This window comes from Ceratotherium simum, chromosome 16 (genome assembly GCF_057802395.1).
Source record: "Ceratotherium simum simum isolate JZ-2026a chromosome 16, ASM5780239v1, whole genome shotgun sequence".
Lineage (NCBI taxonomy): Eukaryota > Metazoa > Chordata > Mammalia > Perissodactyla > Rhinocerotidae > Ceratotherium > Ceratotherium simum.
The window spans coordinates 23,954,711-23,974,760 of NC_141915.1; the positions used below are offsets into that span (position 1 = coordinate 23,954,711).

At 38.5% G+C, this 20,050-nt stretch overlaps 1 protein-coding gene and 1 pseudogene across 2 annotated transcripts in view; both read right to left on the bottom strand.

Moving 5' to 3' along the window:
• LOC147914953 (schlafen family member 13-like) overlaps positions 1–20,050 on the bottom strand; it is a 59,029-nt pseudogene that overhangs the window by 13,355 nt on the left and 25,624 nt on the right. The gene's annotated exons all lie outside the window — the stretch shown is intronic.
• The window catches only part of LOC101397600 (schlafen family member 12-like), a 60,296-nt gene continuing 40,640 nt past the window's right edge, over positions 395–20,050 (bottom strand). Inside the window, 1 exon segment of the mRNA XM_087440819.1 lies at positions 395–10,407. Coding sequence (XP_087296945.1) covers positions 9,833–10,407 — 575 coding nt within the window. The 3' untranslated portion in view covers positions 395–9,832.

The window sequence follows — 20,050 nt, forward strand, 5'->3', positions numbered from 1 at the left end:
CAGTGTTGAGAGGTTTTTTTTTTTTAATCATGAATGGATGTTGAATTTTATCAAATGCTTTTCTGCATGTATTGAGATGATCATATGATTTTTATCCTTCATTTTGTTAATGTGGTGAATCACACTGATTGATTTGTGGATGTTGAGCTATCCTTGCATCCCTGGAATTAATCTCACTCGATCACAGTGTTGAATTCAGCTTGCTAATATTTTGTTGAGGATTTCTGCATCGATGTTTATCAGGGATATTGGCCTGTAATTTTCCTTTCTTGTAGTGTCCTTGTCTGCTTTTGGTATCAGGGTAATTCTGGTCTTGTAAAATGTTTGGAAGTGTTCTCACCTCTACTATTTTTCAGAAGAGTTTGAGAAGGATTGGTATTAATTCTTCTTTAAATGTTTGGTAGAATTCACTAGTTAAGGCATTTGGTCCTGGACTTTTGTTTGTTTGGAGGTTTTTGATTAGTGATTCAATCTCCTTACTAGTAATTGGTCTGTTCAGATTTCCTCTTTTTTGTGTGTGAGGAAGATCAGCCCTGAGCTAACGTCTGATCCCAATCCTCCTCTTTTTTGCTGAGGAAGATTGGCCCTGAGCTAACAGCCCTGCCCATCTTCCTCTACTTTATATACGACGCCGCCACAGCATGGCTTGACAAGTGGTGCGTCGGTGCACGCCTGCAGTCCAAACCTGAGAACCCCAGGCCGCCAAAGCGGAGCACACCCACTTAACGGCTTACGCCACTGGGCCGGCCCCTTTCTCTTTCTTAATGATTCAGTCTTGGTAGGTTGGATGTGTTTAGGAATTTATCCATTACTTCTAGGTTATCCAATTTGTTGGCATCACTTTGTTCATGTTTCTGGTTGTCTCTTACGATCCTTTGTATTTGTGCAGTATTAGTTGTAATGTCTCCTTTTTCATTCTAATTTTATTTATGTGAGTCCACTCTCTTTTTTTCAGGGTAAATCTAGCTAAATGTTTGTCTATTTCATTTATGTTTTAAAAAAAACTGCTCTTGGTTTCATTGATCTTTTCTATTGTTGTTTTGATCTCTATTTCATTTATTTCTGCTCTCATCTTTGTTATTGCCTTCCTTCTACTAACTTTGGGCTTCATTTGTTTTTCTAGTTTCTTGAGGTGTCAAGTTAGGTTGTTTATTTCATATTTTTCTTGCTTCTTGATGTAGGCTTTTATTGCTATGAACTTCCCTCTTTAAAACTGCTTTAGTTGCATCCCATGAGTTTTGGTATGATGTATTTCCATTTTCATTTGTTTCAAGATATTTTTGGATTTCTTCTTTGGCCCTTTGGTTGTTCAGCAGCATGTTGTTGAATCTCCACCTATTTGTGAATTTTCCTGTTTTCTTCTTGTAATTGATTTCTAGTTTCATACACTGTGGTCAGAAAAGATGCCTGATATGATTTCAATCTTCTTAAATTTATTAAGACTTGTTTTGTGCTCTAACATATGATCTATCCTGGAGAATATTCCATGTGCACTTGAGAAGAACATGTATTCTGCTGCTATTTGATGGAATTTTCTGTAAATGTCTGTTAAGTCTATCTGGTTTAACAAATAGTTCAAGTCCAACGTTTCCTTAATGACTTTTTGTCTGGATGATTATCCATTGTTGAAAGTGGGGTACTACTACCACAGTATTGCTGTCTATTTCTCCCCTTAGGTCTGTTAATATTGCTTTATATATTTAGATGCTCCTGTGTTGGGTGCATAAATATTTACAGATGTTATATCCTTTTGTTGTTTGGACCTCTCTTTATCATGACCTTCATGACCTTCTATAATGACCTTGTCTCTTATCACAGTCTTTGTCTTAAGAGTCCATTTTCTCTGATATAGTATGGCTACTCTTGCTCTCTTCTGGTTTCTGCTTACACAGAACATCTTCACTTTCTGTCTGTTTGTGTCCTTAGCTGAAGGGAGTCTCCTGTAGACAGCATGTAGTTGGGTCTTATTTTTTTTTTAATCCATTCAGTCACTCTGTCTTTTGATTGGAGAACTTAGTCAATGTACATTTAAAGTAATTATTGATAGGTAGGGACTTACTATTGCCATTTTGTTAACTGTTTCCCGGCTGTTTTGTAACTTCTTTGTTCCTTTCTTCTTCTCTTGTTCTCTTTCTTTGTAATCTGATAATTTTCTGCAATGGTATGCTTAGATTCTTTACTCTTTCTCTTTTGTGTATCTACTATAGGTTTTTGCTTTATGTTACCATGAGACTTAAATAAAACATCTTATATTTATAACTATCTGTTTTAAGCTGATAACTTAACTTCAAATGTACACTAAAGCTCTACATTTTCACTCTCCCCACAATATTTTCTTTTCGATGTCACGATTTACTTTTTTATCTTGTGCATCCATTAACAAATTATTGTTGTTATAGTTATTTTACTACTTTTGTCTTTTAATCTTCATACTAGATTTACGAGTGATTTACCCACCACCATTATACCATTAGAGTATTCTGAATATAATTATATATTTATCTTTACCAGTGAGATTTGCACTTTCGTATGTTGTCCTGTTACTATTTAGTGTTTTTTAATGTCAGCTTGAAGAAGTCCTTTAACATTTCTTGTAAGGCCGTGCTGGTGGTGATGAACTCCTTCAGCTTTTGCTTGTTTGGAAAACTCTTTATCTCCCCCTCAATTCTGAAGGACAACTTTTCCAGGTAGAGTATTCTTGGTTGGCTCGGCTTTTTTGTTTTCTTTCAGCACTTTGAATATATTGTGCCACTCTCTTCTGGCCTGCAAAGTTTCTGCTGAAAAATCTGCTGATAGTCTTATGGGGGTTCCCTTGTACATACCAAGTTGTTTTTCTCTTGTTGCTTTTAAGATTTTCTCCTTGTCTTTAAACATTGACAATTTAAATCACAATGTGTCTCAGTGTGGATCTCTTTAGATTCATCTTATTTGGAACTATCTGGGATTTCTAGATCTGGATGTCTGTTTCTTTTCCCAGGGAAGTTTTCAGCCATTATTTCTTTGAATAAGCTTTCTTCCCCTTTCTCTCGTCTTCTGGGAATAATGTGAATATTCGTCTGCTTCATGTTGGCCCATACATCCCCTAAGCTATCTTCATTCTTTTTCATTCTTTTTTCTCTTTGCTCCTCTGATTGGATGAATTCCACTGCCCTGTCATCAAGTTCACTGACCCTTTCTTCTGCTTGATATACTCCACTGTGAACTCCTCAGTTGAATTTTTCCATTCAATTATTATATTCTTCAGTTCTACGATTTCTGTTTAGTACTTTCTTATATTTTCTATCTCTGTTGAAACTCTCACTTTGTTCATGCATTGAACAATTGCTCGATTGTTCATGCATTCTTACTTTTGTTCATCATCTCCTGATCTCGACAAGCATCTTTATGACCGTTTTTTTTGAACACTCTGTCAAGTAAATCACTTATCTCCATTTCATTAAGGTCTGTTTCTGGAGTTTTATCTTGTTCTTTTGTTTGGAACATATTTCTTTGTTTCTTCATTTTCCTTGTCTCTCTGTGTTGCTGTTTGTGCATCAGATAAAACAGCCACCTCCGCCAGTCTTGACAGAGTAGTCTCATGTAGGAGATGAACCTTATCATTCAGCCCAGCCCAAGCTCTTGGTTGTCTCTCAAACCTTGTGGTTGTCCAACCCTCCTTCTGTGTTCATAGTGACTACCAGTAGCTGAGAGTGTCAAAAACCCTGTCAGTGTCCCCAGAGGGCAGGATCTCAGTTAGCACCTAGATGCAGGCTGATTGGAAGCCACATCCTGAGGCAGCAGCTTGTAAAGTATGTAAATAGGCCTCTTTCAGGGAAAGACTGGGAGATGGGTGTTACTGGCCACTCTCTTTGTGCTGAGCCCTGGGAGGATAGCCACAGTGAGTTCTTGTGAGCCCATTAAGAACTTCTCTTTGTTTGCTACAGTCTTGTGGACAGAAGCCCTCTTGGCTTCCAGAACTAGGTGTTTTGGGGCCTGTCCCCCAGCTAGACCTCTTAAAAGTTGGGCACTAGATGTTGAGTCCAAACCCTTCACTCCTCATTGAGAAGCTGGGAGCTGTGAGTTCCTACCCAAGTGTATGTTGCTGTGCCAGGTGTGGGGGTTATGGTAAAAGTGTGTCTCAGCCTTTCCTACCTGTATTGATATGGGTATTTTCTAGTTTGTCAGATGTGTAAGAGGTTTAAAGTTTCTGGACTTCATTCAGTGGGAATTGTTCCATGTGTAGCTCTAGATCCCATGTATCCATGGGAGGAGGTGAAATCAAGAGCCTTCTCTGTGGCCATCTTGGCCCAAAACTATATATATTTTTTATTGAGTATTTCATTAATTTATTTCCATTCTTTCATTTTTACTAATAGAAATATCTAGTGCTATCAATTGTCCTCTGGTCACTGCTTTAAGTGTATCCCATAGTTTCCATTATCTATTAAGTCCCTAGCTGTAGACTGTGCTCTGATCTACCATAGCACTTTTTTTTTCTTTTAGTATTTTTAGACTTAGTGTTCACTTACTCTTTTTGGTAATGGTTTTAGATCAACGCTATGTCTGTCATTAGCTTCCTTCTTCTGTCTTCTTTGCAGTTTTTCTCAGTCTGATTTTGCTTCACAAAGACTTACATTGGGACAGGAATGGGGAGGGAACATAAGGGATCACACTCTGGTTTTTGGTGTTTTGTTTTTACTTACGGTTATTTTGAATGTGTTTACACAGGCCACAGAGGCAAAGACTTGAACTGCAACTAATTTGAATCTTGATAGAAGGCTTTGAGATCCTCCCAGGGCACGGGAGGATAGGAGGTGTTGCTAAAAGGCCATGTCCCACTTGCCCCTCTGTCTCCTCTAGGAGCCTGCTATGGGGACAGTTTCTCTACAGTTTACAGATTTTGAGGAGGTATGGGGCTTTCTGGCCCAACCCCTCAAGGTATAGCTGCAGACTATAAAACCACTTCACTGTCCACTAGAATAGGCTCCTCAGCAACAAAGTGTCCCACAACTCGCACTGGAGTCACCAGCCTTTCGGCTTCAGTATCCTATTTTCTGGTGTGGAACAAGGACCATGAGGAACCAGAACTTGTATACAATCCCTTTCACTGTTTATATAAATGATAAAATGACAAAATCTAAAAAGGGCTCATTGTGTCTTTACCAACCAGATCTGTCAGTCTTGGTCTGGCCTGGATCTTACCATGCCTGCTGGGTGTGTTTGTATTTACTTACCACCTGTATGTCCTCTTCGGTGAAATGTCCCTTCATGTCTTTTGTCCACTTTCTAATCGAATTATTTGTTTAACTGCTGAGTTTTGAGAGTTCTTTATACATACCAGATACTGGTGCTTTGTCAGATCTGTGGCTTGTAAATATTTCCTCCCGGCTTGTGGCTTATTTTTTATCCCCTTACTGGGTTTTCTTTCAAAGCAAAAGCTTTTTGTTTTTTGTTTTTAATTAATAGAATTTATTTTTTAGAACAGTTTCAGGTTTACAGAAAAACTGCACAAAAAGTACAGAGAGTTCCCGTATACCTCCCCACTCCCCACTCCAATACATAGTTTCTCTAATATCTTGCCTTAGTGTGGTACACTTGTTACAACTGGTGAACCTCCCAACCCCTGGTAACCACTGATCTTTTTACTGTCTCTATGATTTTGCCTTTTCCAGAATGTCATATAGTTGAGATCACATAGTACATAGCCTTTTCACATTGGCTTCTTTCATTTAGCAATATGTATTTAAGCTTCCTCCATCTCTTTTTGTGGCTTGAAGCCCACTTCTTTTTATCTCAGAATAATATTCCATTGTATGGCTGTACCACAGTTTGTTTATCCATTCACCTAATGAGGGACATCTTGATTGCTTCCAGTTTTGGGTAACTATGAATAAAGTTGCTATAAACATTCATGTGCAGGTTTTTGTGTGGACTTCTGGGAGTCCTAGGGACATACCTAGGAGTGGGACTGGTGGATCATACGGTAAGAGTATGTTTAGCTTTGTAAGGAACTGTCAAACAGTCTTCCAAAGTGACTGTACCATTTTTCATTCCCACCAGCAATGAGTGAGACTTCCTGTTGTTTTACATCTTTGCCAGCATTTGGTGTTGCCAGTGTTTTGGGTTTTAGGCATGCTAGTAGGTGTATAGTGGAATCTCATTTTGATTTACTATTCCCTACATAATGTTGAGCATTGCAAAGGTCTGAATGTTTATGTCCCCCCCTCCCAAATTCATATGTTGAAATCTTAACCTCTAAAGGTGATGGTATTAGCAGGTGGGGCCTTTGAGAGGTGAGTAGGCCATAAAGGTGGAGCCTCAATGAATTAGATTAGTGCTCTTATAAGAGATCCCACAGAGCTCCCTAGCCCCTTCTGCCACGCGAGGATACAACCAGAAGTCCGTGACCCAGAAAGGGTCTTACTTGACCATGCTGGCCTCTGATCTCAGATTTCCAGCTTCCAGAACTGTGAGTAATCAATTTCTACCTTTATAAGCTACCCAGTCTGTGGTATTTTGTCATAGCAGCCCAAACGGACTAAAACAAGCATCTTTCCCTATGCTTATTTGCCATCTGTATATCATCTTTGGTGAGATGTCTGTTCAGATATTTTCCCTATTTTTAATTGGGTTGTTTGTTTTCTTGAGTTTTAAGAGTTCTTTGGATATTTTGGATACAAGTCTTTATCAGACATGTGTTTATCAAATATTTTCTCCCAGTCTGTGGCTTGTCTTTTCATTCTCTTAACAGTGTCTTGCTCAGAGCAGAAATTTTTAATTCTACCAAAGTCCAACATATCAATATTTTGTTGTTGTATCTAAAATCTCATTTGCCAAACCCAATATCATCTAGATTTTTCTTCTTTTATGGTGGAGTACATTGATCAGTTTTCAAATAGTAAGCCAGGCTTGCATCCCTGGGATAAACGCCATTTACTCATGGTATATAATTCTTTATATATTAGTGAATTCTATTTGCTAATATCATGTTAATAATTTTCATGTCCATATTCATGAAGGATATTGGTCTCTAATTTTCTTTTTTTGTACTGTCTTTGTCTAGTTTTGGTATCAGGTAGTACATAAGTGAATCCTATAAATGAATACTATAATGAATTCATAAAATGAATTGGGAAGTTTTCACTCTCCTATTTTTGGAAAAGGTTGTGTACAATTGGTGTTAATTTTTAAAAAATTGTTTAGTGGACTTCTCCGGTGAAGTCATCTGGGCCTAGAGACTTCTTCTTTGGGAGTTTTTAAATTACAAAGTCGATTTCCTCAATATTATAGGGCTATTCAAATTATCTACTCATATTGGGTGAGTTGTGGTAGTTCATATTTTTTGCGGAAGCAGTCCATTTCATCTAAGTGGTGAAATTTATGTGTGCACAGTTTTTTTTAGTATTCCCTTATTATCCTTTTGATGTCTACATGGTCAGTATTGATATCCTATTTCATTCCTGATATTGGTAGTTGTTGTATTCTCTCTTTTCTCACTTTGTCAATCTTGCTAGAGATTTGTCAATTTTCTCGATATTTTCAAAGAACCAGTGTTTTGTGTTATTGATTCTTCTACTGTTTTTCTATTTTCAGTTTCATTGATTTTTGCTCTCCTGTCTATTATTTCCTTCCTTCTGCTTGCTTTGGGTTTACTTTGTTTTTCTTTTTCTCGGGTCTTGAGGTGGGAGCTTAGAGGCTTTTCTTACTTTTCTAATTGTATTAGCTTCCTGTTGCTGCTGTAACAAATTACCATAAATTTAGCTGCTTAAGCAAACATGAATTTATTGTCCTACAGCTATGGAGGCTAAAATAACGGTGTCAGCAGGCTTACATTCCTTCTGGAGGCTCTAGGGAAGAATCCATTTCCTTCCCTTTTCTGCATTCTGGAGACTGACTATACTCCGTGGTTCGTAGCCCCTTCCTCCATCTTCAAAGACAGTGGTGTAGGACCTTCTCTCCTCTCTGACCTCTGCTTCCATTCTTACATGTCTCTCCTTGACTCTCATTCTCCTGTCTCCCTCCTAGAAAGACCCTTATGATTACATTGGGCCCACCCAGATAATCCAAGATAATTTCCTCATTGAAAGACTTAATTTGATCACATCTGCAAAGTCCCTTTACCATGTATATCAACATAGTCACAAATCCCAGGGATTAAGAGGTGGACATCTCTGGAGGGCTATACTTTAGCCTACCATACTAATATATACATTCAGTGCTTACATTTCACTCTCATCACTGCTTTCCCTGTCTCACTAATTCTGATATGTTGTATTTTCATTTTCACTCAATTAAACGCATTTTTAAATTTTCCCATGAAACTTCCTCTTTGACACATGGATTATTTACAAATATATTTTTAGTTTCCAAGTGTTTGGAGATTTTCCCGTTATCTTTCTGTTATTGATTTCTTGTTTGATTCCATTTTGCTAGTAGAACACACTCTGTATAATTTCAGTGCCTCAAAATTTGTTGAGGTCTTTTACAGCCAGGCTATGGTCTCTCTTGGTATATGCTCTGTGGGCAGTTGAAAAGAATGCATATTCTGTTGTTTGCTGGAGTGTTCTCTAAATGTCAATTAGATCTGTTGGCTAATGGTGTTAAGTTCTTGTACATCCTTGAAAGATTTTGTTTACTTGTTCTACCAAGTATTGTTAGAGGGGTGTTGAAATCTCCAACTGTGGATTTGTCTATTTCTCCTTTCGGATCTATCACATTTTGCCTCACATATTTTTCGGCTCTGTTGTCTGATGCACACACATTTAGGATCCCTGTGTTTTCTTGGTGGATTGGCCTTTTTATCATCATATAATGTGCTTCTCTGTCAACGGTCATTTTCTTTACTTTCTCTGATATTACTGTAGCAACTCCTGCTTTCCTTCGCATGATATATCTTTTTGTATCCTTTTGCTTTCAACCTCTATATATTTGAAGTGTGTTTCTTATAGACAGCATATAGTTGCGCCATGATGTTTAACCCGCTCTGCCAATCTACGGCTTCAACTGGTGTATTTAGACCATTTACACAATGTAATTATTCACGTTAGGGCTTAAGTCTCCCATTTTTTGTTTTGTTTGTTCTCTCTGTTTTTCATTTCTCTGTTTAATTTTCCTGCCCTCTTCTGGGTTCCCTGAATATTTTTTACCATTCCATTTTGATTTATCTATTTTGTCTTTTAGTGTGTCTCTCTGCATAGCTTTTATAGTGTTTGCTCTAGGTATTACATTAAATATACATATTTTCCACAGTCTACTGTTGTCATTATTTTACCAGCGGAGCAATTAGGAAAGCCATAACTCCTCCAAGGGAATAGTGTAAAAATAGTCCAAGAAGATTTAGAGAATTTTGAGAGAAGGGGTAACAAATTTTGCCGCCTTCTTCATTTCCATTATGGAAATTGTAAGCATCATCAATGATAATCTTTCCTAAGTTATAAAGGTTTTCTGGGTATATCTTGGGAGATTTCCATTATTGTTGTTGCTGTTAAAAATAAAAGTACTGCAATTTTTCCCAATTTAAAAATGGAAGAAAATTTATCCATGAACTATGCACAGAGTAAATAATAAACTCTTCACAGAGCAAATAACGAACTGTGCACAGAGAAATTAAAAAATTAATTTTCCTAATAACTTTTAAGCAACATCTATGAAGATCATTTAGGAAGAAGTAAACAAAGGCCAAACTTGATTTTCCAACATCCCATCAAGTTGTCTTGCAACTTTGTGGTTTTTCAAAGGCATATTTTCACAGAATGAGAAAACATCATCAGCTATAGAATAAAAAAACAATTTGGAGCCTGGTATATTTTCCATGATTGAAGTGAACATTGGACAAGATTTAAACATCCTTGTGTCATTCCTCTGAACGTAATCCACACTGACTATCTAAGAGGTGTTGAAAAATCTCAGAGGCAAATTGGTTACTCAAAGATCCAAGTCTTTTTAAGAGTATAAAAAGGGCCTTCTTCAAGTCTTTCACTGTTTGAGTGGTTACACGATTGTAGGACTTAGGGTAACATACCCGGCAGCTTGAATCATAAAGAAGGCTTGCATTGCCTTCAGTCAATGGAGGAGATTCTTCGCTCAAGTAGAAGATCTTTATCATGATACACACTTTCCCAGGGTAACGACCAAGTTTTGCCAGATTCTGCTTTAAAGTTAAGGCAGTTTGCCTGGAATAGCCTTTTGACTTCTTATCTGGTACCCTGAGGAAGGTATAAAGGACTGGTGGACGGTCCTGGGAAATTAGAAGAGCATCACAGATGACATCCTCGTTCTCTTGCAAGCCTAGATCCAAAGACCAGCTCCTAGAAAATATCAATGTACCTTGACCATCAGACCCCACTTCTTCCCGTATTAACTGTGCAAGTCTTTTGTGTTGAGAGCGCAGTTTCTTGTAGAAGGCTTCTGGAACACATGTCGTCTTTTCTGATGGCACAAGATATAGATATAATTATAATAAATTTTAAAACACTAGACAGCCTCCAATTCCAACCAGGACAAAGTAGCTTGTACCAGACCAACCCTGCCACCAACAACTATAAAAGCTGTACAAAATATATAAAACAGTAATTTAAAGAACCGAAGAGCAACCAATACACGCAGGACTTAAAGGGGTACAATTTTAGATGGAGAGGACGCAGAGGAAGCAGCTCCACATTCACCCACCTTTTTGCCCAAGAATATATTCCATATTGTGTCATGGGTGAAGAGAGCCCAAGCAGAAATAAGCAGTTTTACTAGGTCAAGGAAAAAGAGGTTGGAATTGAGGGCTGCCAGAGGAGCTGGAATTGGAGAGGGAAAATCTCAGAGAGGATGAAACTGCAGAGAAGCAGCCAACATCTACATACCAATTTCCCTCAACTCACTGGCTAATACAGAGTGAGATGCTGGAAACTCAGAAGAAAATATCAACTGGGAGGCTAAAGAGCTGAATAGTTTCATCTACCTCATGGTGCTGGGGAGACTTGGATTGGAATTAAGTCCCAGCAAAGTAGAGGGGTCTTGGTAAACACCTCAGAGTTTAAGTTGAGACTCCAGAAGAGCCACGACCTAATGGTAAGGGGAAAATGGAAAAATATTATCCCTAGAAAAGCATAAAACAAATCTTCAAGAGAATCAAGGAAATCACTGGGTGCTCTATCCACCCGCCAGAAGAAAGTATAATCCTCTTTGGAGAAATGTAACATCTTCCAAAGCCTCTATAATTTGTCATCCATGGTACAATAAAAAATTCAGAGATATGACAAAAATCAGGACAAATTACTAAAAAAAACAGAGAGAGAGAAAAAATGGATAAGAGAAAGAGACTGACAAGTGATTCAGATATTGAAGTTATCGAAGAGGGACTTAAAGAGCAAAGTGCTGGAATAGTAGGCTCCAGAATCTCCCTTCACCCATGGATACCACAAATAAATCGCTACACATGGATCGATTCTCTCTGAGAGAAATCTAGAAATTAGTTCAAAGGCTCCCACACCCTGGGCGACTGAGAAAATACCCACATTGAAATGGGCAGGAAAAGCTGAGACACACTCTTGCCATAAATCTCACCCATAGCACAGCACCATACAGTCAGGAGGGAACCCCCAACTCCTAGCTTCTCACTGAGGAGAAGGGTGTGGCTCACACATCTACTACCCTGTCTTTTATGACTGCTACCTGAGAAACTGGCTCCTAACTCGCCCGTCTCTGGGAGCTGACAGTGCCTGGCGTTTACTAATCCCCTGGGACCACAGACAACAGGCAGTTTTAAATGGGCAGGGGACAACTTCCCATGGTTCTCCCCCTGGCTCAGTGAAGAGTGAGTAGGCAATAAAGCCCAGATCCCAGCTTCTACCTGGAAGGGGTTAGACGGCACACGTAATGTTCCAACTTTTCCAGCTGCTGCCCAAGGAACGGGCTTCTTACTAGCCTGCATCTGGGAGCTGGTGGGGCGGGAAATTACTAGTCTTCTGGGAGCTTGAACAAGTGTGTGTATACTTCCCATAGCTTCTCCCCTCAGTTCACTCCAGTGATAAAACCAAGCCTCCAACTTCTCCCTGGAAGGAGTTAGACCACACATCTAGTGCCCCAACTTTTACAACTGTTACTCAAGGGACTGGCTCCTAATTTGCCTAACTCTGAGAGCTCATGGGGCCTGGCAGTTGCTAGTCTCCTAGGCCCAGAGAACAAAGAGGCAGTTTTAAACAGGTGTGTGAGAGCTTCCAGTGGCTCTTCCCTCTGGCCCATAGAGAGCAAGCAGACAATAAAGCCCAGATCCCAGCATCTCTCTGGAAGGGGTTAGACTGCACATCTAGTCTCCTGGCTTTATCTACCTGCTGTCTGAGGGTCTGGCATCTTACTTGCCTGTCTCTGGGAGCTGATGGGCAGGTAATCACTAGTCCTTTGGGAGTTCGAATGGGAGTGTGGGATCTTCCCATGGCTCTTCCCCCCAGCCCTCTCCAGTGATAAAACCAAGCCTCCACCTTCTCCGTAAAAGAGGTGGGACTGCACATCCATCCCCAAAACTTTCCAGTTGCTACTTGAGGGACAGACTTCTAACCCACCTGTCTCTGAGAGATGACAGAACCTGGCAATTACTAGGTTCCTAGGGGCAACAGAGAGCAAAGCAACAGTTTGAAAAGCTTACAGTCTGAATGAGTGTGCAGGTATTCGCAATAGTTCCTCTCGCTGGCTCAAGAGCAAGTGGGTGACAAACTCCACCTCCAAGCTTTTCCTTGAGGAGAGAAAGAATTGGACCACACATCTAGTGCCCCAGCTTTTATGGCTGCAACTTGAGGGACTGGCTTCTATCTTGCCTGTCTCAAGGCAATTATGGCACTCGGCTTACTCTTGTCTTCTAGGGAAGACTAAAAACGAAGACAGCAGTTTAGATGAGCACAAAGCTTTGAATCTACAATCTCTGGCTGGTCTGATTAGTAAGTTCATCTTCATTATATGAGCCTGGTCTGTGAAGACCAGAAGAGGTGGCTGTTTTATCTAACGTGCAGAAACCAATACACACAGTAAAAGAAAAAGAAGAAACAAGGAAATACATTCCAAATAAAAGAACAAGACTAGTCTCCAGAAACCTTTCCCTGACAAAATGGAGATATGTGATTTACTCAATGGAGAATTCAAAACAAGCCTTAAAGATGCTCATCGAGATCAGGAGAACAACGCATGGACAAAGAGAGGATTTCAACAAAGTAAAAGAAAATACTAAAAAGTATCAAACAGTAATCATAGAATTGAAAAATGCAGTAACTGAACTGAAAAACTCAATAGAGGATTCAACAGCATACTAGATCAAGCAGAAGAAAGGACCAACAAACTGGAAGACAGCTTATTGGAAATCATCCAGTCAGAGTGGCAAAAAGAAAAAAGGAATGAAAAAGAGTGAAGTTAGCTTAAGGAACTTATGGGACACCATCAAATAGACCAATATATGCATTATGGGAGTCCCAGAAGGAGAAGAGAGAGAGAAAGTGCAGAAAGCTTACACAAAGAAGTAATGGCTGAAAATTTCCCAAACCTTAGTGAAAAACAGACATCCAGATTTAGGAAGCTCAAAGGACAACAAATAAGTTGAATCAAAAGAGAACCACACCAAGACACTTTATAATCAAATTGTCAAAAGCAATAAAAGAAAAGCAACTTGTTACATAAAAGGAAACTCCCATAAGACTATCAGTGGATTTTTCTTCAGAAACCTTGCAAGCCAGAGGAGAGTGGGATGATATATTCAAAGTGCTGACAGAAAAAAAACCTATCAACCAAGAATACTATACCCAGAAAACCTGTCCTTCAAAAATGAAGGGAAGATAAAGACTTTTTCAGATAAATGAAACCTGAAGGAGTTCATCACTGTTAGACCCGCTTTACAAGAAATGCTAAAGAGAGTTATTCAAGTTGAAAATAAGGGATGTTAAACAGCAACAAAAAAGCAGATAAACGTATAAACCTCCTTGGTAAAGTTAAATATACAGACAAAAAGAGAATATCACATTACTGTAATGGTTGTGGATAAATCACTTTTAATTTAGTCTAAAGTTAAAAGACAAAATTATTAAAAATAACTATAAATTATGTTAATGGATACACAATATAAATAGATGTAAACTGTGACATCAATAGCATATAACACGGAGGGAGGAGAGGTAAAAGTATAGAGTTTTTATATGTAAGTGAAGTTAAAACAGCTTTTTATCAGCTTAAAATAGACTTAAAATAAAACATTTTAGGTGAGCACTATGGTAACAACAAAGAAAATACTTACAGAAGTCACACAGAAAGAAAAAGAAAAAGGAATCAACTCTAACAATACACAAATACACACCCAAAGGAAAACAGAAAGAGAGAAAAAAAGGAAAAAAGAACAAACAGAAAGTTAACAAAATGGCAATGACAAATCCTTCCATACCAATAACTACTTTAAATGAAAATGGTTTAATGTCCCCAATCAAAAAATACAGAGTGGCTGAATGGATTAAAAACAAATATCCAACTATATGCTGTCTACAAGAAATTCACTTTAGATTCAAGGACAAACATGTTGAAAATGAAGAGATCAAAAAAGATATTCCATACCAATGGTAACTAAAAGAAAGCAGCAGTGGCTATACCTACATCAGAAAAAATAGAATTAAACTCTAAAACAGTCTTTAGAGACAAAGAAGGTCATTATATAATGATAAAACAGTCAGTTCCACAGAGAGATATAACAATTACATGTGCACCCAATATCACTGCACCTAAGTATATAAAGCAAATATTGAGCAATCTGAATGGAGAAATTGACAGCAATAAAATAAAAGTATGAGACTTCAATATTCCACTCTGAATAATGGATAGACCAGCCAGATAAGGAAACAGCAGACTTGAACAACATATAAATCAAATGAACTTAACAGACATATACAGAACTTTCCACCCCACAACAGAAGAATATACATTCTTCTCAAGTACATATGGGACATCCTCCAAAATAGATCTTTCTGACCAAAATGAAATTAAACTAGAAATCAATAACAACAATAAAATGGGGCATTTCCCAAATACCTGGAAACTAAAAAACACAATGTTGAACAACCATTGGGTCAAAGAAGAAATCAAAAGGGAATTTTAAAAATATCTCAAGACAAATGAAAACACAACATGCCAAAACTGATGGATTGTAGCAAAAGCACTATTAATGGGGTTGTTTACAGTGATAAATGCCTACATTTAAAAAGAAGAAAGATCTCAAGTACAAAACCTAATTTGACACCTCAAAGAATTCAAAAAAGAATAACTAAGTAAACTCAAAGTTATCAGAAGGAAATAAAGATTAGAGCAGAATTCAATCAAGTAGAGAATAGAAAAGCAATAGAAAAAAAATCAACAAAACTTAGAGTTGATTTCTGAAAAGGATAAACAAAATTGACGAACCTTAACTAGAGTAAGAAAAAAGGAGAAAACTCAAATAAATAAAGTCATAAATGAAAAATGAGACATCACAACAGATGCCTCAGATATAAAAAGGATCATAAGGGACTATTATGAACAACTATATGCCAACAAATAGGATAACCTAGAAAAAACAAATAAATTCCTAGAAACACACAACCTACCAAGACTGAATCAAGAAGAAATAGAAAGCCTAAACAGACCAATAACAAATAAAGAAATTGAAGGATTAATTAAAAGCCTCTCAACAAAGGAAAGCCCAGGACCAGGTGGTTTGATGGGTGAATTATACCAAACAATAAAAGGAGAATTAATACCAATGCTTCTTAATCTCTTCTAGAAAATAGAAGAGGGAACACCTTCAAACTCATTTTAGGAAGGCAGCATCATCCTGATACCAAAGCCAGAAAAAGACAACGCAAGAAAAGAAAACTACAGGCAAATATCCCTAAATAATATAAATGCAAAACTCTTTAATAAAATACTAGCAAACCAAATTCAAAAGCACATTAGAAGAATTATACACATGACTAAGTGGGATTTATCCCAGGAATGCAAGGATGGTTCAACATATGCAAATCAATATGATATACCACATTAACAGAATGAAAGACAAAAACTATATGATCGTCTCAATGGATGCAGAGAAAGCATTTGACAAAATTGAACATCCATTCATGATAAAAAAAAAAAACTCTCAACAAAATAGGTTAAAAAGGAACTTATCTCAACACAATAAAATCCATAAATGAAAAGCCACAGTTGACATCATCATCAATGGGAAAAAACTAATAGCTTTCCCTCTAAGACCAAGTACAAGGCAAGAATGCCCACTCTCACCACTTCCATTCAACATAGTAGTGGAAGTCCTAGCCAGAGCAATTAGACAAAAAAAGGAAATAAAAGGCATCCAAATCAAAAAGAAAGACATAAAATTACCTCTGTTTGCAGATGACATGATCATATATGTAGAAAACCCTAAAGATTCAATGACGACAAAAATAATTGTTAGAACTAACAAAAAAATTCAGTAACACTGCAGGATACAAAATCAATGTACCAAAATCTGTAGCATTTCTAACAACAAACTATCTGAAAAGGAAATTAAGAAAACAATCCCATTTACGATAGTAACAAAAAGAGTAGAGTACTTAGGAACAAATTTTACCAAGAAGTGAAAGACTTGCACACTGAAAACTATAAAACATTGATGAAGGAAATTAAAGAAGGTGGATAAATGGAAAGACATCTCATGGCAGAAAAATCTTAAAAGCAGTCAGAAGAAAAAAGACACATTATCTTCAAGGAAGCAACAATAAGACTTAAGACTGATTCTTCTACAGAAAATCTACACGCCAGAAGACAACGGAATGACATCTTGAAGTCCTGAAAGAAAAAGTTTGTGAATGTAGATTTCTACGTGTATCAAAAATATCCTTCAAAAAAAGCAAAATTTAAACATTTTCAGATAACAGAAAGAGAAAAAGAGAATTCTTTGCCAGAAGATCTACACAGCAAATAACATCAGAGTTTTATATCTTAAAGGAAAATTATCCCAAATGAAAGCATTAAAGTTCAGAATGAATATATTTTACTGGAAAGAGTAAATGTTAGGCAAATGAGAAATATTATTGACAGTTTTAAATCAATAAAATAGTGGGCAGCCCGGTGACAGAGCAGTTGAGTTCAGGCACTCCGCTTCGGCAGCCCGAGGTTCGAGGGTTCAGAACCCAGGTGCGGACCAACGCATGGCTTATCAAGCCATGCAGTGGTGGCATACCATATAAAGTAGAGGAAAATGGACACAGATGTTAGCCCAGGGTCAACCTTCCTTAGCAAAAAGAGGAGGACTGGCAACGGATGTTAGCTCAGGGCTGATCTTCCTCACACACACACAAAAAGAAATTTAAAAAAAACAATAAAATAATTCACATAAAGTTAATCACTTGCAAAGAAGTAAAATCACTAATGAAATAATAATGTGCACTGTAATCCTTAGGGTAACCATGAAAAGAATAATAGAAGAATGTATAATTAAAAGCTGAGAGGAGAGAAAAACAGAAAAATTAATTATTTAATTCAAAAAAACACGAAAAAAAGTAAAAAGTAGGTGAGAGGTTTTTGTCTTCTAGCTATGGTGAAGTGTAATAGACTAACCCTCTCACAGATACGAAGTATAAAATCTGGGCAAAATATTTAAAATTAACTATTCAAATGTACTAAAGAGTAATCAAAGCAGGAGATATAAGCAGAACAGTCTACTTTTGAAAGACAATTGCAACAGGAGAGACTTTTGAGTTTGCAGCATATTTCCTAGGAGCACTCTCTAGGATGTGCACTGCTCAGTGAGCAGAAAAACTCAGCCTTACTATCTGAGGTGTCAGAGGACAAAATCAAGGTTGGCAGAGCAGTCAGAAAGTTAGAAAAGAAATCCTAGTAGGGAGGGAGATGCAGTGGGAGTGAGTCCCAAAATCTGCATATAAAGTCCCCAAGGATCCTTGGCTGTGGACTAAACTACACATGCACAGGGAATATCCTAGAGGTAAAAAGGGCAGCAGCTGAAATCTGAAAGAATCCAAAAGAAATTTTAGCTGCTTATCACCATAGGAGACACAGAGTTTTGAATTTGAATCCATCCAGGTTCACTCCCTATTAAAATAATACTCACTCTTCAGAGACAGATAACTGAATCCAGAAACTGTAAAACATATCATTCCTGTGAAGGAACAGGAAAACGTCACCTATACTGAAGAAAAAGAGCCGTCAATGAAAACTGACTCTACGATACTCCAGATATTGCAATATACAAACAAAGATTTTAACGCAGCTATTATAAATATATTAAAGGATTTCAAGAAAATATTTGCATAATTAATAAACAGATGGGGACGCTCATCACAAATCAGAAACTCTAAGAAGAACCAAATGAAAATTCTAGAGCTAAAAACGTATGACTGAAATGGAAGAAAATTTGAATGGGTTTACCAGAAGATTAGAGATAGAAAAGAAAGGAGCAGTGAAATTAAAAATAGATAAATTAAAATTATACAATCTAAACCATAGAGAGAAAAGCAGATAGAATAAAAATGAACAGAGAGGATTGCTGGGAAGATGCTGGTGTAGGAGAACTCTGAACTCACCTCCTCACACAGACACAACAAATCTATAACTACCTGTGGAACAATTACCTGTGAGAGAGAACTGGAAACTGGATAAAAAGAACCCCCAGAACAAGGGACAACACTGATAGAGATGGAAGATGCAGAAATACCCCTCTGCTAAGGAAAAAACCACATACTAGCTGCAGCGCTTCATAGCTGGGGGAAATCTTAATGTAACTTTTCCTGGAGGAGTGGGGGATCAGAGCAGGAGAGCTATGCCACAACAAGCAGTCTTTGAATTCAGCACAATGAAAATGAGTCCCATAATACCTGGCTTTGCTGTCTATTCAAACCAATGGGGACGACCCCCAGGAAAGCTATTGAACACAAGAGAAAGAAAAGCCTGCTCTTAAAGGCCCCATGCACAGATTCACCAATTCCAGAAACCAACAGAAAATCACCAGAAAGAAAGGTGCATAGTTCTTTGGTAAAAAAGACTCACTTGATAAGCTCTGAGTGCATCTCAGAGAGGCAGGAGGCAGCAGGGCCAACCTCCTCAGGGACTGAGACACTAGTGGCTGCCATTATTGTGACCTAGTACAGGTGTGCTGACACAAATGCTGGCAGATGCCACTGGATTTCTTCCTCTGGCCTGTTAGCATGGGGATTTGCCCCACCCACTAGAGCACCGATTTAATCCAGCTTAGCCAGGGCAGGCAGCTCACATTAGGGACCAGCCCTGCTCACCAGCCAGCCTGTGGGGAACTGGTGGGCCCACGTAGGTGGGGTGTATGGGACTTCTGCAGCTGGGCAAGTGAGTCTGCCTCAGTGGGGCAGGGTGTGCACACAAGGCAAGATGGGTTGGTAGGGTCAGTGGGCCTGCCGGCAGTGGGGCATGTCAGCTGCAGCAGACTTGTCCCACTGACCATCTAAAACAGCCACACAGGGCATGTGCTCCACCTTCCGATACTTGAAACAACTGTGTACCGCCATGTCTGGGGCCAGCCTCACTCAGCTGTGCTTCTAAGAGAGCTGACATCAGCCTCGAAGGCTGGAGGCCTGCAGCAATTGTGAGCCCCTGAGCCTAGCAACCAGCCATGCTGGGAGTCTGACTCACTTAACAGCTAAATAGCAGCACGTGTGTGCTATTAGACCTTGCAGCCAGCAGTGCTGGGGCTTGCCATACCAAATAAAGTGACTGAAGTGACTGTAGCAGCTGCACACGGCTGAGCCTTACATCCAGCTGGCCCAGCAGTTGGCCTAGCCTACCCACACACCCATAGCAAGAGCAAACCCATCACAATAGAGGGGCTCACCTGGCCCACATTGGACACTACTGGAACATTTGGAACTGGTGACAAGAGGGAAGCACATTCCTGGGCCCCATAAGGCATCTCTTACATAAGGCCATATCTCCAAGATCAGGAGACGTAGCTGATCTACCTAATACATAATATAAGCACAGAGAAGTAGGCAAAATGGGAAGACCAAGGAATATGTTCCACAGAAGGGAACAGGACAAATCCTCAGAAAAACAACTA